A 22,522-nucleotide genomic window follows, 5' to 3' on the forward strand; every position below is an offset into this window, starting at 1 on the left:
TTTCTCGTATTCTATCCCTCCAGTCTGAGAAACGAAGCATTCAAACACTCCTTGAGTGAGAAGTTAAATGGAGTTGCCTATGGCCTGGGCTGGCGAAAGAAAAATTTATCTGACCTTGATTTGATGGATTTTTACTGGATTAAATTAGGTTCCGATTCTTCCATGTTGATATATAAATTGGGATAATAAGTTTGGTCGTTTATGTATGGGATAATAATTTTGATGTGATTTCTTAAAAACCTTACAATTTTTTATATTATCTCGATGTTCAAAATCGTAAATGTTCAGCATTGTTAGGACACTTTTACCCTTCATAATTGTGAATCTAGGCATTTTTGCAATAAAATTATATTATTTGTCGAATATGTTCAACACCTACTTAAATCCATAATTGCAGTTTTTTTATGCGAATTTAGACCTCACGAACTCATAAATTTATTTGCAAAATTTATGTGAAATTGAAACCACCAAAATTGCAAATATCATATTCTTTCGCATATATTTCATGAAATCGCAAAAATATATGTGTGAAACTTCACTTACCACTAAATTCACAAATATCATATTTTTTTGCATATACTTCTCAAAATTACATAATTTTGTGCAAAAGTGCACTTATCACTTACCACCAAATTTATAAATATCTTACTTATTCACATATACAACACAATATCGCATAAATTTATAACATTGTTTTATTTTGCGAAACCCCACTAAACTGACAAATATCTTATTCGCTATACTACATGTTCTCGTATAACGTAATTTGTAAATCGTCTTATATTGCAAATATCATACTTAATTATTTACGAAAGTATGATACATATGGGATATTGCTTATTTGTTGTGAAATATTTTCTCGAATCATATATAAATCCACTGTAGTCCCCGACTTGATTATTTTTGCATGATCTAGGTTTTTTTTTGTCTTTTGTCTCCAACTAGATCCCCAACTTGCTTTCCTTTCGGCAACTATTTTCGCCAAGTATTTCTGCCAACTATTCATTGAAGGCATTTCATCGTTGTTGAACCATCAACGGTGTGTTTTTCGTTAAGTATAGTGTACCCTTTTGTTTAATGGCTGAATCAAACACTGTTTCATTTTGTTTAATGACAGAAACAAACATTGTTCATTTTGTTTAACGGCTCAATCAAATATTGTTTCATTTTGTTTAACGACTAAATGAATGAAACCGTGTTCACTTTTGTTTTTTTTTAAATGCTTTGAAACACAAATATGTAAAAGTTTCTCTTTAGACTCTGGTATTTTTTCGATCTACTCCAGTAGAAAGTTTTGTAACCCTTACCACTACCTTTCTACCATTTTAGTTTGCTTGGGTTAGTCCTGCCCAAACAAATTTGGCCCTTGGAGCTTGGCCAACAGAGGTTCTGCCTAATTTTGCGGCAGTTTTGAGATAGCACCGAAGAAGCACTGCTGAAAGTTTGACGAAATCAAGTATGAATTTTTAGAACTCATCTAGTCCACCGTATAAATTTATGCGATGATTATGGAAAAATTTTCAAAAATTATGACTTGATATAAAGTAGGTTTTGCCCAAATTTTTAGAAATAATGAATTGTTATAAAGTAGGTTCTGGCAAAAATTTTAGAAATTATGACTTGTTATTAGGTTTTGGCAAAATTTTCAAAAATTATGACTTGTTATAAAGTAGAATCTGACAAAATTTTTAGATATTATAACTTACTATAATGTAGGTTCTGGTTAAAATTTCTATTTATAACTTGATACAGAAAAAGTTTTGACAAAATTTTTAAAATAATTTATGCATTTTTCAAATTAAAATAGACCATATGTTGTTCAAATTTCAGTAAATTCATATACATTATTGCTAAAAAATAAAGTAGGTGTTCAAATTTTTAAATAATTTTTGAACTATAATATAATTTAGAATATATATTTTCTGATATTTCAAAAAATCCCAAAATGGAGAAAAGAAATTTCAGGAGAGCAGGTTTGGGCTTTAGAGAGAAAAAGAAAAAAAAGGGAAGGAAAAGGGAAATTGGGAGAGAGAGAACTAGAAGGAGAAATAGGAGGGGGCAAGTGGGATGAGGGAGAGAGACACCCCCTTGTGGTATTTATAGGGGAGTGGGTGGGCCTACAAAATGGAAGGGGAGAGGGTGACTCACCCTCTCCTTGCCACATGTTGGCACATGGTGAAAATCGCCCCTCTTCCTTCTTTCTGGGTGTTAACACCAAAGAGGAGAGAGAAGGAAACATGGTTTTTGAAAACCATGACCTTCCACTTATTTTGGATGTTGTTTTTTCGAAAATCATGCCTTATATTTTAAAAAAACTCTTAAATTATCAAAATTTTAAAAGAACCTCCTTAAAATATACCAAAATACCCTCGATCCAATTTCACTTAACCTAGTTGCCACTTGAGTATGAAAAATATTATCTTACCCTTTTATAGTTTAAGTATTTACCACAATGTGCCTTTGGAATGGTAAATTACTATTTTACCGTTGGACAATTTAATTATTTCTTAGAATATATCTTTGATTGTGAAATTACCATTTTGTTTTTGGACAATATAAATATTTACAAGCATGTCCTTGAAATATGGATCTAAATTAATATCCAGATTTGCTAAAAAAAATCATTTGAATAATATTCAGATCCGTTAAAAGATCCATATAAATTTATTTAACATTTTAAAATTTGCAGTTATTACATTAGGCTTACGAATTGGTTCTGCTAATGGAAGAGTTTGTTGAGTGTCTACTCTGAAGCTTCAGCTTATGTATCTCTAATTCTTAATCTTAGTGTAGTCAGTAATACAAAATAAACAATGCAACATTCATGACATATTTGAATTCTGGTATGGATTTTTGGTTGCATTCAACAACAAGAATGGTGTTTTTTTTCTTAATTAGATTTTAGACTGATATGGTGTTATGATTTCTTTCTTCTGAAAAGTATTCTTATTAAAGATTTTCACTCCCCTGAATTTTCTTGTTGCTTCTCAAATTCAATCTTTCATAGTTTCAAGGGTGCACAACCCATATTTTCAAAATCAAGAAAATACAATTAAATGGCACACTCCTAGTTATAGTATCTAGTTTATTTTCAGCTAATCAAGAGGATATTATAAGTTTGAGTATCCCATCCTAATAACCACACCAAACAATTTTTTTTTTACTTTAATTTAAACATATCAGTATAAACTAATTTAGATCTAGTTCATGTTTCTCTTGTGCCAGCCAATCTTTGTAGTTTTTTTTTTACTAATGAAATAATAAAGTTATAATAGAAGTCTTTAGCTGAGTTGGTAGTGTTTGATACTATGTCTACCTTGAAAGGAAACCCAAGTGCCCTCTATTGTCAAGATGTAGGGCACCCAAAACCATTCAAAAAGAATGGTCCTCACATAGAGGGGCCCCACAAAAACTTTCAATGCCATTCACTTGCCAAATGAGTCACATCAATGGCTGAAACATAAAGTTTTTGGTGGGTTTTAAAGAACTCCAATAGGATTTTTGAGAAAAAATGGTTTTAAAAAAGTGGCCTAAATCAAGTTGTTTTTTTAAATAGTTTTAGATGAATCTTAAATTATGTTTGGTGTTGGATATAAATATAATCAGCATGTATTCTGTTAGTTATATGATTAAACTAATATTAGAAGTACATGACCGATTTAATCTTCATAAAAATAAAATGTATATACAAGAAAACTGTTTTTTGGTTCATAGGAGCCTTTTTATGGGAAAATTGAGTTTCTATGTGATTTATGAATTATTTTATGTATTAAATTTTATATCCATGTTAAATCTTATACTAATTGTGGTTGACTGATTTTAAAATTCAAAGAAAATATAATCCATTTATGTGAAAATTGATTTTTGGTTAATATATGCTTTCTTTTGAAAAATCGGCTATATAAGACTCTTGATTATGTGTTTGATTCATGTTATGAGTTGGTCTCTGTGTTTTCATCATGCTTAGATGTATACATGCATGTATATAATGTGTTTTATGTTCAATCAAAATCATAAGATGCATGTTTTTAGTATTTTCTTTATGAAAAACATGAAATTTTTTATGTGCTATTTAAAAATGCACGTTGTCCTATTATTTATGTTCCAACCAGTTTTAAAGAAATTTATGGTTCTCTAAAATGGTGAACTTAAAAATTCTCAAATTTTAAAAAGATGTTTCAGACATGTAAGATCAAATAAAAAAAATTGGGCTCATTTGTGTTTCGTGTTGGGAGATATGACCTTTATAAGTCAGTAAAAAATTTCTATCCTGATAGAATTTTTGTTTAGGCTGCATGTTTTGGTAATTTTTATTTCTCTCAAACTGTTTAAGATGTACGATCAATATTTTCGTATGTGTTAGTTTATATATTGTAGAACACGTGATAAAAGATTTATGCACTAATTCATTACGGTTTGAGAATTAAAAATCTTGAAAGTTTGTTCTAGAACCTAAAATTTTTGGAACAAAGGTTATCCAAGAACAGAAATAGACTATAGTACATGACTTTTAATTCACCGCTGGTATGAAATTTACACTTGATTTCTCTTTGATCTTGTGTTAGACACACCATGCTAACTACTATAAAAATTATAGAATTGACACCATTTTATAAATTCATTAGCTGATGTTTCTTCAGAAAAATCGAACTGAACAGGTCCGTTTTGTGAACAGAAAATAGGCTTCACTTACCGATGTATTATTCCCTAATCTATAATGAGTTTGAATCTAACTTTCTTCTTATAGGCAACTAATACGTATGTGCATCTACACTAAAAATTCTAGATTTAAATTCATTTTTCACAAGTTATGGCTTGTTTTTTACTAACTAAGAAATTTTGTCTATGCAGTTTCAAAATTAGAACTTGGTCTTGAAAGCATGTCATGATATAGAAAATAAACTAGTTGGACATGGCTTAGTTTCAGAGGTGAATCAGATGGGTACATGACCTGTAGGTGTACTGTATGTGCGCCTATCGAGGTTGGGCAAATATGCCAACACTTGTAAATAATTGTTGAATACTACACTAAAATTTTTGTTATAATGGGTTGCATAAACTATAATGTGCATCATGATATGCTCACAAGGTTATACATGCATATATGTTACAAGATAAAGCATGTGATTATAACAAGCTTGTGATGTTATGAATGAATAATAATTTTTAATATGCAATATGTGGTGATGCTATGCTCACGATGTTATACATGCATGTTATACAAAACTCCTATGGACCATTGAGATATTATAATGCTTCGAGTGACAATAGATCGGTTGGTGTTCAGACCTCAAAGTTAAGGGATCAGACTACTAATTTTGTGTAAGGTGGTATGTTCATGTCTTTTATAGAAGTGTATGATCGATCTTGTTTGGTTTGCATTATTGGGAGAGCTTCTCTCGGTCGTGGACCGCTCCTATGGGCACCCGACTCAGTTAGTCACTCAAGAAAATTAAAATACATAACATAATAAACATCTGAGTGGTCTCATATGTGTTTATGAGATACCCTTTGCTTACTCGATTGGGTTGGTAAGCAACACATTAGTTGCGTAGGTATAATTTTTTATTATTTCATTGCATTTATATCATATATGGGTTGAAAGCATGTACTTGATGATGTTGTTTAATTAATGATATGTTATGGTAATACGTTATATGAGTTTAAGTATTGTAGTGATTCATGTGAATGCATGATGATTGCTAAATTGCGTTGAATATGTTATGAAAAAATGTTAATTACATGTACATGTATGCTTAGTACTATGGATACATGCCTTTTTACCATGTTTTTTATTAAGACTGGTTGAAGTTTGACCCTCAATATTTTATATACATATAGGTAATGAGTGAACGAGTTGAAACGGTTGCATAATGCTGCAATGGTATCATGTGAACCAACTATTTGAATCTTGAGGGACTTTTCTTTGAATAATTGATTATTATTATTATAACTTGTTTTATAAACAATTTATTTAATTGCTGAATGATATAAACTGATTCATGGAACAGTGATTGTAATATCGAAATTTTTTAAGTAAAATATTATGAAAATTTAGTCTTATTTTCATTACTTTTGTGTTTGTGGTTGCGTTCGTATCAAAATTTTGAGAACAATTTAAAAATGAAGTTGAAATGAGTTCAAAGCGTTCCCGATAAGTTTTGGAGGTAAAATAGTTATTTTTGAAAAGTTACAGGGACGGTTATGACCCGAGGGCCATAATCATCCAAACTTATGTTAACCAACTCAGGGGCATGCATGTCATTAACTTTTGACTTATTGGCAAGTGGGTGAATTCTTTTTTTGAGAGTTACGTGGGAGAGTTGTTTTAAGATCTAGTTACATTAACTACAGTAAAATCTAGTTGGTAAAACTAGATCCTAACCAAACCAGTTCTAGTTTTGACCTGGATTGAATCACAATTTGAATCTAACGCAGATTCAATATCCAAACCCAAAACTCACGCATGGCTTTCTTGTTCACCCATGGTTTTCTCCCCCTATTCCCCTGCACTTGCCATCACCTTTCTAAGTGTCACCTTCTTCACTTCTTTCTTCTTACAAGTATCCCCATTAACACTTTCACTCTCATTCCATATTTGCTCTCTCTTTCTCACTCCCTCTCATTTCCCCCTCATGCTTTATCAGAATGGCTGTCTTTTTATATATCCGGTAATATTTGTGATAACAACAGTTCAGTTGATATTAACAGGCACATATCTAGTAGTTCATCATCTTGACAAAACATAAACTCGGTAGCTGTTGAATGGCGACGTGAGCTGAAAACGGCAGAGAAAGACAGAGAAAATGGCAGAGAGGGACAGAGAGTCGAGCTCAGTCCAGCGATGATGGAAAGAGGCAGAGATGGTGTGGTGGTGCCAACTACCACCGTGAAATCTAACATGATGGAACCCTTCATAGTACGGTGCTCTAGCTAGTCTAGTATGTTGGACTGGAGGGAGTATCATCACTATATGATATCGACGAGAGTTAACTTAAAAAGTTGATAAGCTTTTAGCTTTTGGGTGATGACTCTTCCTGCTTTACAGATGGCATCGGGAACACATGGGCCTTATTCATGAACAGGTAAGATGCACCTATAAGTGATTGGTACCAACTATCCCCATTAAAACCAAATATGACACAGTTGCCAAAGTCACAAAAGAAGAGGATTATTGCTACTTTTTCACATGTTACATTTGATGGATGTGACATCCCATAAATACACACAATTGTGTGCCACAGGCATCTCTAGGCTGCAAAAAGGTTAGACGCAGCTGTTGCAGGTCCAATTTTAATCCATATTAGCCCTCTAATCAAATCCATATCCACAAGTATTGAGCCTGGATCCCTGCTTAATAAGCTAGAACTCCAAATTTCTTTTTTTTTACCAACCTTATTGAATACGGTTGTAGTCGAGCCTTCCTTTGGCTTGACCCTTGTCAGCATCTGATCAGGTCTAAGCTGGCTGCACTGCCCAAACTTGTCAAATGTGGATCCAGACCTAACTAGGCCCCTTGCTTTTCATGATCAACTCACTGCCCAAAACATGTATAAAGCAAGATGCATGCATTCATATGCTTTCCTTTTCACCTAGGTGAGATAAAGTGTATTGAAAACCCTCAAAAGCATTACCTAGAGGCTAGAGGTAAGGATAAAAGAAGAGAGTTGGTATATATATATATATGAAAAAGAACCGTTCAACCAAAAAAGATAGAAAATTTACAACCGATGATAATTAACAGCGTTTTTTCTCTAATAATCGATTTTTTCATTGATTGGACTTTATATATTGGATTTTTATCATTCACTTAATGAGCGACATGTTTTGGATTATTAATTAAATGTGTTTTTTAAGTGCTAAAAATGAACGGTCCAGAATACTTTATTTTAAATGCATTGAGCTAATAATTATATGAGGTCGGATCAATGAGATGCTCATACATTGAAGAAGGGAAGCCGTCTGAACGTTTTTTATTGTGGATTTTAGATCTTCTTTTGGTTGGACGGTTCACCCTTCCTATATATCAACAGCTTAGCAGCAATGACCATTCACTGTGGAGAGCCCTTTTTTGCTGTATATATATGGTCAACAACTTAGAAGCAATGACCATTCACTGTGGAGAAGAGCCCTTTGTTGCTGTATATATATGATTAACAACTTAGCAGCAATGACCGTTCACTGTGGAAAAAGTGCCCTTTTTTGCTGTATATATATGGTTAACTTAGCGGCAATGGCCGTTCGCTGTGGAAAAAGTGCCCTTTTTTTGCTATAACGTCATCGTGGCAAAAGCTAATAAAACTTGATATCAGAAGCAAACTTAACATCGTTTCGCTTTTTTCAGAAACTGCAACATTGCAGCAGCTTTCCGAGTTGACCATATTGATTACCCAACGGGTTTCATATTTGCATTTATCTTCAAAAATAGTGAGATAACGTTTACAGGCATTCATTGTCTAGTAGCCTTCATGTTCAATATAAAAAAACCACCCATTACCAGAAAAATGCCACCAAACAAGTGCATCCAAAGCCAACCCTTTGTGCAACTTGCAATGATTGGAGCAACAATACAAAAGATAACATTCTTTACTGCTATTTACATCTCATGTATATATAAGGAGTTGCACCAATTTGCTCTCATTGTTCATCTTCCTTAATTGCTGCTTTCTTTAATGGCTAGAATAGCTACAATCCTTCTCTTGTCTGTTAGTTTACTGCTAAAATTTTCATGGGGAGCACTTCAGGTAGGTTTCTACGCCTCGACGTGCCCTGTTGCAGAGTCCATCGTCGCTTCCGTTGTTCAATCGGCCGTTGCTGCCGATCAGACCATAGCTGCTTCTTTGCTCCGGATCCAATTCCATGACTGCTTCGTTCAGGTATGCTTGCTTTTTTTTTTTTTAATGTCTTGATTCTGTTGACATATTGTTGAGACTGCGTGAGCTAAACAACTCTTTGCGGATTAATTGATTTGTTTCTAGGGATGTGATGGCTCAGTTCTGATTGATGGGCCGACGGCTGAGAAAAATAACCCCTCTCACGCGGGCTTAAGAGGATTCGAAATAATTGGCAGTGTGAAAGCTCAGCTGGAGCAGGTGTGCCCTGGTGTTGTTTCCTGCTCTGATATAGTGGCAATGGTGGCAAGAGACTCTGTTGCATTGGTAAATAACATAATTTCATATGGTCATTTCACAGTAAACATTGCTTTTTGATACATGATCATTGGCAGCACTATTAACGCATATTTTTTGTACATTTGAAAGCTTAAGAGAATTTTCATTTCTTGTAGAGTGGAGGACCAAATTATCAGATTGAAACAGGCAGAAGAGATGGCCGTATTTCTGCGATTTCTGATGCGAACAACATGCCAGAAGTTGATGATCCTATCAATGTGCTCAAAGCAAAGTTTAAAGCAAAAGGGCTTTCTGCTTCAGACCTGGTTCTTTTGAGTGGAGGTAAGTAGCTGATACCATCCTACTCTACATTAACTAATAAACTACAGTTAAAGTATGATAATAACGCTAACACTAATAATCATATACTAAGAGATATTTACAGGATAAATGGTTGAAATTTGTTTTCTTTTTTTAGATTCAAGGGAATAGTGAATAACAAAGTAAAATTTCACAGCTAACAAGTAACTGCAAATTATGTTTTTGACAGAAAAGTAACTAGAAATCACATTCGCTGCAACCAAGAGGAATGCTATAAATTCAGGGGAATAATGAATGGCAATGTAAAATGTCAAAGCTGACAGCTGCAAATTACATTCTGTACAACCAAGATGAATTCAAGGAATAGTGAATGACAATGTAAAATTTTTTACAGCTGACAACTGCAAGCAATCATTTCAACCACGATGAATTCTATATCATGACTGAATTTTTGCAGTAATTAACCAAAAAAACCAATTATAAGACAGTTATAACTACAAGCGGTCTCCCTAATTCATTTAAAACCAAAAAAAACAAAATCAAGGTGCCTCAAAATTTTTAAGATTACTACTTCCACCTGTAATTTTTGCAAAGTGCCCATCATGCAGGCCCTATTAATATTCATTATTAGTCGGACCAGTAAAAACAAAGGCCTATTTTGCAGTTTCTTGAAACTAGAGAAAGTTAAGGACAATTTTTAGGCCCCAAAGGTGTTGGCATAGTGGGATGAGACCTAGGCCGCTAGAGCTAGGCTTGTGATTTAGAATCAAATCTCATGGGTGTCAACTTTTGCTCAAGCCAAAGCCAGTGACACCTGGGGGGTAAGGGATGCAAAATTTTATGCTGCCAGGACAACGACCGTAAGTTTTGGCGGGTGGTTTCTTGGGGTAAATATAAAAACAAAAAGACAATTTTTAGGAAGAGAAGTTTATTTGTCATACTCAAAATTTCATTCAAGTCCTTACTGTTGGGGAATTTGTTAAACTTGGCAGGGGCACATACCATAGGCACGACCGCATGCTTCTTTATGATAAAACGCCTGTATGGATTCACTCCCAATGGAAGGTCCGACCCATCCATAGATCCGTTATTCCTGCATGAACTTCAAGCGACATGCCCACGGAACGGCAACGTAAACGTCAGGCTAGCCTTGGACCGGGGAAGCCAGACCGTGTTCGACAAGAGCATTCTCCAAAATATAAGAACCGGGTTTGCGGTTTTAAAATCTGATGCGCAGCTCTATAAGGACCCCTCCACTCAAAGGTTCGTGGACTCGTATTTGGGGCTCCTCGGTGGGATCATTGGCCCGTCGTTCGAAACCGATTTTGCAAACGCAATGGTCAAAATGGGTCGGATCGGGGTGAAAACCGGAACTCAGGGTGAAATTAGGAGAGTGTGTTCCAGATTCAATTGATATCTTACCTTTCTTCTGGTGGGGGGCATACGTACAGTTTTCCTACTCGTGTCATTGTAAGGGGTATTTTGCATAAATGAAAGAATAAAAGTGGCCCTTTTGGTCATAGAATGTAATTCATGTGGGTTTGAGAATAAAATGAGGAGATATGCATGTTTGAACATACTGCACCAACCTGAAGTAACTTTTGTGTAATGCTGAACCCCGTTTTTGCAACCGGTTTTCAAATTTATCATTGGCTGTGTCACAAGGACACGCTTCAAAAGACACGAGAGACACGTTCATATGAGGGCAGTCAATGGGTTGGGTCAGTATCCAGAATTTCTGACTATGGATGTAAAAAGTGCCGAACATCAACCCGACCTGAGCAATATGCAGGCCTGGTTCGGGTTATGATTTTTTGCTGGTACTTGACTTGATCTAGTTTTTTATGCTGTGCATCTGATCCGATGTAAACTTCTGAAATTATACAATCCGGGTTTGGGATTTTATTTTTGTGATATGAAAAAACCTAAACCTGACAAATTGTTATTTGGGCGGTTTGGGTACCCCCTGATAGGTCGGGTACCCAACCGTTGATAGCTCTAGTTATTATTAGTGTAATTTTCATTTAAGAACAGTGCATAAGAGGACAGGACACGTGGATAAGTTGGAGTATCCCCTATGACATTCATTATCCTAACTAATGACAGTCAGAGCCGGACCTGTCAAGAGGCCAATGAGACTTGGGCCTCAGGGCCCCTCGGCCAAAAAAAAAATTTAGGAGCCCATTTTTAATAGGGATTCCATTTTTAACATAGACCAAAAACAGCAAAAAAATAATTTTTAAGAGCCTCAAAAAAATTGGAGGCGCGGCCCTCAAACTCTTATTATTAATAGGAGGATCAAAAAACTGCCCCCAAACTCCTACTATTAATAAGGGGATTATTTTTAGGAAGCCCATTTTTAATAGGGGCTCAAAAAATTTCGAAGCCCTGCCCCAGAACTCCTGCTATTAATAGGGGGCTCATTTTTTCCCTCCGCCTCACGCCCCATAAAACACAGGTACGGCCCTGATGACAGTTCATATATTACATTTGAAAATATGCATAATTACTTAAAAATAACTTTTCCTTGGCTAAGTTTTCAATCAACTAGACCAACCGGGCCCATATACGAGCAATTACAAAAAGCTGCGTAACTTACCAGCTATTTGCATAAAGCTGCCCAATATTTGGATTAATTACATAGAGTCCCCTGCTTTTATATGAATGCATTTCAAATGCCCGTCTGAATTGTAAAGCAACATTGTTCTCCACTTTCTGATCAAATAACTAAAGTCATGATCGTTCAGTAAAGAAATCAGTATAGAGGGCATTTTGGGTTTTACCTTTTTTTTTAAAGGCAAGCTGAGGTTAGGCAGTCCCCTACCAGTTATACAACTTAACCATTGGGTTTTGAACCTGCAACGTCCCAACACAAGGTGACGGGCATTTTGGCTATTTGGTTACACGGAGAAACCACCCTCAGCAGCCTATGTCAAGCAGTTTAGCAAACCGGCTGGGTTCTCTCGTTCTCCGTCCTATCGTGGATGGATAACTCTTGGTGGTGCTCTTATCCTCATGTAGGTTAGGATGATCACGTACTTTCCTTTTCAAGATTGACTTCTGACGAATTCAAACAACTTTACAAAGGGTGAGACACTTACTAAAATCATTTTTATTCTTTTTAAGAAAGGAAAGCTAAAGATGAAAATAACTATATAATATTAAAATTACTGCATGTAAATTTATGCACGTGGTTTAGCATTAGTGGTTTACCATGATTTGTATTTTACCATGATATGCATGCATAAATTTTCAGACATATTTATAAGTGTAAAAATATGGATTTAAGCGTTAAAAACACACAAAAAATACATAAAATATATATGCAAAAAAATTTAGACTTGCTCGTAGACACAACATGAATTTAAGCATCAAGAACATAAAAAATACATTGAATATACAAGCAAAAATTTTCAAACATGTTTATAGACACAAAAATATGGATTTAAGCATCAAGAACATAAAAAATACACAGAATATACATGCAAAAATTTTCAGACATATTCATAGATACAAAAACATGAATTTAAATATCAAAAATATAAAAAATATATGAAATATGCATGCAAAAAAAATTAGACATGTTCATGGATATAAAAACATAGATTTAAGCATCAAGAACATCAAAAATACATGAAATATGCTTGCAGAAATTTTCAGATATGATTTGCCCTAAATCCACATGATTTAAGATATACTAGACCCTTATTTTATCAGAAAAAGAGAGAAACATGTACCTTAAATTAGAAGATTAGTAAAAATAAATCTAAAGAGAGAAGGTGAGATGCCCCCTAGAGTCCTTTCTTGGGTAAAAACTATGCATTTTTATCCTTTTTTATTCTTGTAAATCTATATATAGATGTATCCAGAGGAGTTTATTTAGAGTTTTTTTTTAAGCTTTGTTCTTTGTTCTTTGGTCTTTGGTCTTTGTTCTTTGTTCTTCGTTCTTTGTTCTTTGTTCTTTGTTCTTTGTTCTTTGTTCTTATTCTTATTTTATGAGGGTCCATCATTGACTATGAGGTAATGCCTTTTTTTCTCTCCTTTATCATCGACCCTCTATCTACCTCATACATCCCTTTGCAATTGTTAATGAGAGACGTCTCTCTCTCATTGTTGCATGTTCCTCATTTTTTTTACACATTTGTGTTTAAGACATGCTCTTATTGCCCACTCAAGGCCCTTTTGTAAAATCATCATCTTTGGGAGTTCGGGTTTTAACACCATTTCTATAAAATCAAGAATGTAGAACACATTTGTATGATTAGATTTGAGCAAAAAAACAGTTGCTCGATAGGCATGGATTAGAGTAGGAAGTTGCTCTTTTTTCTCTCTCTCCTCTATATATATATATATATATATATATATATATATATATGCCTCCCAAATGGATAATGGTCTCAAACCTACTCAATGGATAATTTTTGGTGGTTTTTTTTATTCTGATCATATATATGTATTCAACACAATTGATTTACTAAAAATCGTTACTTGGATCATGAATTTTGGATAAAAAAATGATATTTGGAGCCTCAAAATTTTATAAAAATTATATGTCATTGATTTTTGAAACTTATAAAACCTATCCACACATCATAATTAAATGATCCAAGAACTGATTGCTACAAAAACAATCATATAGATCACATCTATACGGTTGGAATTTTGAAAAAAATACAAGAAAATCCAATAAAACATGTGGTGGGTAAGTTTGGGAGGGTTTGGGTAGGTTTTCATTTTTCTATATATACATAAGGGAGGCCGTCCAATCAAAAGAAGGTCCAAAATCTATAACCAACCATGATCGAACAATGATCCTTTTCTAACGATCAAGTTTTTTTATCAATTAGACTTTTATCATTTAATTATTAGTAAGAAACAAATTTTAGATTTAGAAAGTTTCAATAATTAAATGCATTTTAAATGCTAAAAATTGGTATCCTACTTTGTATTATAAAATTTTAAATGTGTGTTTTATGAAAATTGATATATGCCTTATAGCCAATTTGCGAAATAGTCACTGCTTTGCTTTAATGTTATTTTGCAAATCAGTCGTCACCTTTCTCATTGTCATTACAAACCGGTCCTTCTGTCAACTAAAGTTAGTTTGACCATGGTCAAATACTGACCTTGGTAAATGGGTTACCAAAATGCCCTTCATCAAATAGTTGTTGGTCTATTAACTTTTTTGCAAACTAGTCCTTACCTTATTCACATTTTGCAAACTGGTCATTATGTACGTGTTGAATCATCACTTTGTCTGTCTTTTAACAGTTACCATCAGTAAAGCTTACAGCTGTTAACCTCCATGCCGGATTTGCAAGGGATAATGAAAAGTCAGGGACTGATTTGCAAAATGGCAAGACAAAAACTATATTGCAGCTATAAGGCCCGAATCTATTTGCAAAAATACCTTTCATAAAACGTGTAAAATTTTCATGTAACTCTTAATAAATTTTAAGAAATAAATATATAAGGTTTGATCGGAGAGTCCTTCGATCATCATTTTTAGACTTTCTTTTGGTTGATCAATCTTTATATATATATATATATATATATATATATATATATATATATATATATATATATATATATATATATTAAATTAATTGTATTTAATATTAAATGAATTTAACTTTATAAAAATAACTAAAACACCTTTAAAATTATAATATTTTTTAAAATACAAGGTTAGTTTTTTAAGCATTATGAGTCTTTTGAATTTTAAGGAAATTGAAAAGTCAAATACCTTTTCATGAAGCTATCAAAGTTACTTTTTTTACTTCAAAAATTAACTTTGTATTTTAAAAATATCATTATTTTAAAAATATTAAACAGGTTAATATTGATTAACCCTAATAATGCTAAGGTCCTCCTTGAACACCTACTCTCACCTACTAGAAATCATAGTTGTCTTTTCAAAATATTGTTTATTTGATAGAAATCATGTTTTGGATAAGGTTTTTTTAGACATAAAAATAAGATTTTTTAATTCATAAAATTTTGGTACATTGTGAGCCGTCCATTTTTGAAGATCATAAAAACCTGTATGTATATTATAATCACATGATTCTATCTGTACGGTCTGATCAACAAAAATGCTTAAAATCTTTGAAATTTTGAAGCTTTTATTAGGTGGGAGTAGGTGCTCCGTGAGCACCCTATCATTACTAATATATAAAATCGTTAGCTAAGTGCTTTTTTCTGGGTCGCTTTTGGCAATGTGCATTGGGTGATGAAGGAAGTTGGTACTCATGCGAAGGTGATAAACAGCAAACTGATTAGGACCCAAAACAACCCAATCTCTTACTTGGAAGGAGGAGATACTGTAGCTGATGCTGATGAATTTGGTTCAACATCGACAGGGATTTTGGAAGAAACAACTACTCCAGTTTTCTCTGTAGCCGAAGAAGCCGATGCAATTGATGAAGGGTCTGAAGCATTGAAGTCTAGAGTTACCATGTTGAGCAAACAGGCTAGCAGTGTATGTAAGCCTGATGGGATCAGGTCTAATCTTACAAACGATGGTGAAGGATTGGAGCATCCTAACAAGTATGTTATGTTGAAAGAATCAGTTGGCCACACAGAGATTGAGGTTCTTGTAGGAGCATTCTTGGGCTTTCTTTTAGCAGTTGGCCTTAATGTAATTTTGTAGTGGAAACATTATTTTATGTGCACGATTCAAAGGCTAGTTGTGTTCAGTTGAGTTGCAACATGCATCCCTTCAAGCGGCTACTGCTTATGTATCGTTGGGCCATAGGCATGGGGGTGTTGGTGCACTTTTAAAGCAGTAATATAAAAGGTAATCAAGAATGGTACGACAACCAGTTTCATGGCTTTATGCAAAGGGGGAGTGACCATTGTATTTTTCACCGGGGCAGGTTATATGTGCACCCCCCGACCTTCTGCTTTGTTGGTAAGCAGATCAGGTCATGCTGAACATGAGCATTTTGCTCATGCCAACATCGTGGCCGTCCTATTTGTATTTTGAAAAGCTAAAAAGTCGACAAAACTATGTGGTATTCATCTAAAATGCAAACAGACGGCCACAATGTTAGCATGAGCAAAAACGCTCATGTTCAGCATGACCTGATCTGCTTCCGCTTTGTTGGGTGTCAACTGACGGTATCGCTTTATCTACCGCACTGCATCCTTGTTTTCTAGCAAATTAATATAATCTTGACACGTCGAAACTTAGCCAGTGGAGAACCGTCCATCTCTGATGAGTCAATGTCTCCATCTCACTAGAACCAAAGCAGGTTATATGTTCTCCCTCCGAACAGGGCAGTTAGCTACATCTCATGTTCGGGGGTCCCAAAGAGCACCACGTATGCAAGCATGTGTGTCTCGTATCTCCATGTTTGTCAGCATTAATTAGCGTTGGAGTTTGATGCGATTGCAAAAACTTAAGTACCCTCTCCTGCATTGATGCCAAAAAAAATGACGATTCTTGAAAAGGAGTGGTTGTAAAGACTTAAGTGCCCCGAAGATGATTATTTAAGACCCAGTCTCTGCACTGCAGGATTATCTGAGAAAGAAATCTCCTCTGGAGGAGGCCATGAACATCAACCCTCTCACTCTCTCTCTCCATTCTATTTCTGCTTCTATGCACATCCAACAGAAGATCTTACATTGTTCCATCAAGCACCGGCTGACCTGCACATTGACTGTTGTGAAGCTTGATTCAGAGTTTTTACCCTTACAGGAGGAGGGTTTGGGAGCTCATCCCAGCGTGGGTAGCATCATTCAACTAAATGAGTTGTAGATCCCGATTTAGAGTTTTTACCCTTACAGGAGAGGGGTCTGGGGGCTCCTCCCAACGTGGGTAGCATCATTCAACTTGAAGATTTGTGGAATCTGATTCAAAGTTTTTACCCTTACAGAAAAGGGGGTCTGAGGGCTCCTCCCAACGTAAGTAGCATCATTCAACTTGAAGAGTTGTGGAGTCTGATTCAGAGTTTTTACCCTTATAGAAGGGGGGTCTGAGGGCTCCTCCTAGCGTGGGTAGCATCATTCAACTTGAAGAGTTGTGGAGTCTGATTCAGAGTTTTTACCCTTACAGAAGGGGGGTCTGAGGGCTTCTCCTAGCGTGGGTAGCATCATTCAACTTGATGAGTTGTGGTGTCTGATTCAGAGTTTTTACCCTTATAGGAGGAGGGTTTGGGGGTTCCTCCCAACGTGGATAGCATCGTTCAACTTGATTCGTTGTGGAGCCTGATTCAGAGTTTTTGCCCTTACAGGAGAAGTGTTTGGAGGCTCCTCCCAGCGTGGGTAGCATCGTTCAACTTGATTCGTTGTGGAGCCTGATTTAGAGTTTTTGCCCTTACAGGAGGGGGGTCCGGGGGCTCCCCCTCGGCACGGGTCCCGGGTGTCGTGGTCAAAAAAAAATGCACTGGGTGTCGTGGTGAGAAAGACATATGTTTGTTCCAAGCAAGGTTGGAAGAAATCAATGAAAAATCCAACAGGGAGCATGCCAAAATCAAGATGTGGATGTCAAGCGAGAATGGTGTTGTGCAACTCAAATAACACAAAATAATAAGGGTTTAGTTTTTAGTTAAAATGGAGAATGAAATGGCAATAGAAATTGCTTAAAATTTACAGGAATAAACTAGACTCAATAACGAAGACACCATTTTTTACGGATTTGGAATATGACCTCCGGTTAGGGAGATATGACCCTGACAAGTTGGTCCTAATTCGGGTAGCGATTTACAACGATTTGCTTACTGAATAACACTATAAATCGCTATAGCGATTTGCGGAAGACACTACAAATCACTATAGTGAGATTCAAAAACACTATAAATCGCTATAGCGATTTGCGGAAGACACTACAAATCGTTATAGTGAGATTCAAAAACACTATAAATCGCTATAGCGATTTGCGGAAGACACTACAAATCGCTATAGTGAGATCCAAAAACACTATAAATCGCTATAGCAATTTACGGAAGACACTACAAATCGTTGTTGAAAAGTCGGATAACACTATAAATCGTTGTGGGGCTCGTTGGAGACCCGAAAATACTACAAATCGTTGTAGGAAAGCCCGATAACACTACAAATCATTGTCGGAAGGGCCCAAAAAAATTTGGTCCGGAGGGCGCTGCCCCCCGAGCCCCCCGCCAGGGGCGCCTTCCCCTGGACCCCCGCCCGCTGACCGCGCAGCGGGATCCGCACCGGGGGGGAGCCCTCGGACCCCCCTCCTGTAAGGGCAAAAACTCTAAATCAGGCTCCACAACGAATCAAGTTGAACGATTCTACCCACGCTGGGAGGAGCCCCCAAACTCTTCTCCTGTAAGGGCAAAAACTCTGAATCAGACTCCACAACTCTTCAAGTTGAACGATGCTACAGTCAGTGTGCAGGTCAGTCGGTGTTTGATGAAGCAATGTAGAATCGTCTGTTGGATGTGCACAGAAGTAGAGAGAGAAGGGAGAGAGAGTGAGAGGGTTGATGTTCATGGCCTTCTCCAGGGAGAACTCTTTGCCTCCCTTGATTTCTTCTCTAGAGAGAGAGGGTTTTATTGTGTTTTACGGAGAAAAAAGAAGAAGACTTTGAAGAGTCAACATCATCCTCGACTTTCTGAATGGAGGACATGTTTGTCTTTTTTTTGAACGGAGAAAGAAGAAGAAGACTTTGAAGAGTCAACATCATCCTCGACTTTCTGGATGGAGAACATGTTTGTCCTTTTTTTGAACGGAGAAAGAAGAAAAAGACTTTGAAGAGTCAACATTATCCTCGACTTTTTGGATGGAGGACATATTTATCCTTTTTTTGAACTGTTTGTTTTTTCTTTTTTGAATGAAGAACATTTTTGTCATTTTCTCAAACCATCACTTTATGAGAAGAATAGCAAGAAAGGGTACTTAAGTCTTTGCAACAACACCAGAGTCCGATGCAAAGTTATGTCAACATACACGGGAATACGAGCCTCATGTGCTTGTATACGTGGTGCTCATTCAAAGCCCCGATCACAGACATGGGATTCAGTGAATCATCGGGGGCGAACATACACCACCCTCTCCACTAGAACTGAGTGAAGCTTTGCATAATATAATGGGCAGCCAAGATGAGCAGCCGCGTTGTTCCGAGTTCAACTGCACCATCTGCAACCACGTGGCCGCACGCTCATACGTGTCTATTATACACCATGACTACATTGTTCAAAAAATGGCCCAACTCTATAAAATGAGAGGGATTCCTGTGAAAGTGGCGTCTTGTAGAGGTGGAGGGTCACAAAAGCAGGGTTTTTGAAGGTGAGAGGAGGATGTCATGTGCACAAGGAGCACAGCCAAAGTTATCTTTTACGAAGACCACCTACGAGTCTGTGGAAGGAGGGGAGAACAAGGCGAGGCTGGATGTTAGGTCAACAAAGGAGCATGAGGATGAAGGGCACATACATGTGGAGAAGGAGCAAGACACGGTAAAGGATGCTGCAGGGGAAGGCCTTCCCGTCTTTGGGGAAGGCAAGGAAGAGAGCAAGCAAGATCTCGGGGTCACTGGTACCGCAGAGTAACTCTCACCTGCAAATGCCCTCTTTACCCTACTGTCTTGATGCAAAAAATCACTAAGTTCCGCCTCCTACGGATCTACCCTACCAAAGCAAGATTAATGTTCTTCTTCTTGTTTTTTTCCTTCTGGTCTTTCTTAAATGGATCTGGCACTGGATCCAAGAGTGCATCATGACTACTCTGCTTAGATAGCTTGACAAAGACTAGCCTCTCTTTTTTTCCTTTTCTCATGTTGTGTGCAGTCTACGATATGTACGTACAAGATGGTCTGTGAAACTTTGTGGTGGACATAGCAATAGTTTTTACCTTGGTGTGTGTGACCGGTTCTTAATTGGTCTCCTGACCAACCAGTTGAAGACTTGGACTGTAACGAATGGACCAAAATATTGTTTTCGTAGCTTGTTTTGTAAATCAAGCCCTACCAATGTGACTTAACAGGTTCATTGAATTGGAGATGTTAACATGCTACCTTCGTGAGTGAGAAGCTTCTTTGTTACCACAAGGGTGGAGCGTTGTGGGTAGGTTGGGCACGTGTTCACCCTCACGGAAAAAAACTTTGTGCCCACCCTGACCCAGACCCGGCGACTGCTCACCCGGACCCAGCGACTGTGGCAGTGCCCACCCTGACCTGGCATGCCTTGGGTAAGGGTGGGCACCGGTGTCCCCTCTCTCATTTGGTAATCATGCGCCTAACTCCCGAGCCCCTCTCTCTTGAACTTTCTTTCTTTTTCAACCTTTTTTTTCTCCTTTTATATATATATATATATATATATATATATATATATATATATATATATATATATCATTTCGTTCTGCGCTGGTGCCTCTCAAGTCGGTTTGGCCCCACCCCAACGGCCTGAGTTCTCGAATCTCAATTCTGCCCCTGCGCCTCCCTTGAATGAATGATTGTTCTTACTCTGCTAGGCTGGCCAGCCCCACCACGATGGCATGGCCTCGCCCCACGGCTCAAGTTCTCGATCTTTTGAGGCAGGCTCAACTCCGCAACGGGCGCAGATCAGGTCATGTTGAACATGAACGTTTTTGCTCATGCGGACATCGTGGCCGTCTGTTTGCATTTTGGATGAATGCCACGTGGTTTTGTTGACTTTTTAGCTTTTTAAAATGCAAATCGGATGGCCACGATGTCAGCATGAGCAAAAACGCTCATTTTCAGCATGACCTGATCCGCTTCCCTTCGCCACTGTGCTTCGCCTGTTTAGCTGTATCTGTCACCCACTATGCCAGACTATCATTGACCGACTGACCCCGATGGCTCGGCCCCACCGTCATGGTATGACCTCTCTCTCTCTCTCTCTCTCTCTCTCTCTCTATATATATATATATATATATATATATATATATTGTTAAGGCATGTGCAGCCGTTTTGATTGTCCCCATTGGCTTACTCTAGGCTCTTGAGTCTTAACCACGAGCACTTGCTACACCCCTACAGCTAACAGAACATGGCAACATCTTTTGCTTGGTCACATCATCGGGCCATCACCGTGCACCGGTGCACGCACATGACATTAGGTTTTTTGGTAATTTTTTAATTACTATTGAATTAATTAAAAAAAATAATCTGTACAACAAAAATGATGTATTTTTGGAAAATGCTTTACAATTTACCAAATCTATCAACTAGATAATATTGTAGGTTTTTATTTTTTTTTTTTATACTTTTACCCCTTGCAAGTGTGAATTTTTTATTTTTGCACGTCATGATACTAAAATAATACACCTACAATGCTCGTTAACAAAATCACATATGAGGTTGTAACATTTTAAAAAATATTATGAATTTTTAAACAATTTGTGAAACTCGTCATGAGTTTCGTATGATCACCAACGAAAATCATAAAATTTGTGAAAGTATGATAATTGTGAAATTGAGGACGAGTATCGCATGAAGTATTACGAAATTATAAAAAATTGCAAAAGTCTGATATTGCGAAATTTCTTATTTCAATCTCACCTCTATTGCGTAATTTTTTTTTCTTGCGAAATTATGTACGAATAGTACAAAAACAAAGTTAGGATTTTACATAAATTAGGTTTTTGTGGTCTTCAACCAATGAGAAATTATGATTATTTTTTTAGGACTATACATTGATGGTGAGAAGATCGGTAGCACTTAATTGGCAAAAAATTCATTGACGGCGAGTTTTTTAGGTAAGAGCATATTATAGTATGTGTGGCATTGGAAATGAAATGTGCAACCCATTCTCATCATAGAAGATGAAACAATGATGATGTGTCTTTTCATCAACACAAAGTCGATGTATTTCACAATCAACGTTCGATCACATGGTATGGGTGGGACATGCATCATTCTTAAGGCCTCCGCTTTAACGAACTATGAGTTTTTTCGGTAAGCGCATCTTATGGTATGGGTGAGATAGAAAACCAAAAGTCTGCAAGTTAGCGTTCCATTGAGGTGAGTATTTTTTCTCTATCAAAATATGTAGTGATATGCAACATTCTTGAGGCCCAAGAGATGGATGTACCTTTGCATATACTTTGTTTTCTTTCCATCAAATAAGCATATGACAGAATGAAATAAATGCAATATATGAGTGATT

General features: G+C 36.4%; 2 protein-coding genes across 2 annotated transcripts; both read left to right on the forward strand.

Moving 5' to 3' along the window:
- The first annotated feature begins 6,847 nt into the window (after positions 1–6,847).
- Positions 6,848–10,845, forward strand: LOC149820156 (peroxidase 43-like). The gene is made up of 6 exons (XM_089981755.1): positions 6,848–6,924; positions 7,049–7,085; positions 8,745–8,876; positions 8,979–9,158; positions 9,287–9,452; positions 10,424–10,845. The coding sequence occupies exons 1-6, from the start codon at positions 6,848–6,850 to the stop codon at positions 10,843–10,845; spliced, it is 1,014 nt and encodes a 337-aa protein (XP_089837881.1).
- An 8,851-nt stretch (positions 10,846–19,696) lies between these two features.
- LOC149820157 (uncharacterized) lies at positions 19,697–19,945 on the forward strand. The gene has a single exon (XM_089981756.1). The coding sequence runs from the start codon at positions 19,697–19,699 to the stop codon at positions 19,943–19,945; it is 249 nt and encodes an 82-aa protein (XP_089837882.1).
- The last annotated feature ends 2,577 nt before the right edge of the window (positions 19,946–22,522 follow it).

This window comes from Nuphar pumila, chromosome 12, assembly GCF_984573655.1.
Source record: "Nuphar pumila chromosome 12, dmNupPumi1.hap1.1, whole genome shotgun sequence".
NCBI classification, from domain to species: Eukaryota; Viridiplantae; Streptophyta; class Magnoliopsida; order Nymphaeales; family Nymphaeaceae; genus Nuphar; species Nuphar pumila.

Excerpts from the sequence above, each read along its gene's own strand:
- LOC149820156 (XM_089981755.1), top strand. The coding sequence starts at position 6,848 with ATGGAAAGAGGCAGAGATGGTGTGGTGGTGCCAACTACCACCGTGAAA. Across the intron at positions 8,877-8,978 it reads TCCATGACTGCTTCGTTCAG|GGATGTGATGGCTCAGTTCT; the intron begins GTATGCTTGCTT and ends ATTTGTTTCTAG. Across the intron at positions 9,453-10,423 it reads CCTGGTTCTTTTGAGTGGAG|GGGCACATACCATAGGCACG; the intron begins GTAAGTAGCTGA and ends TAAACTTGGCAG.
- LOC149820157 (XM_089981756.1), top strand. The coding sequence starts at position 19,697 with ATGTCATGTGCACAAGGAGCACAGCCAAAGTTATCTTTTACGAAGACC.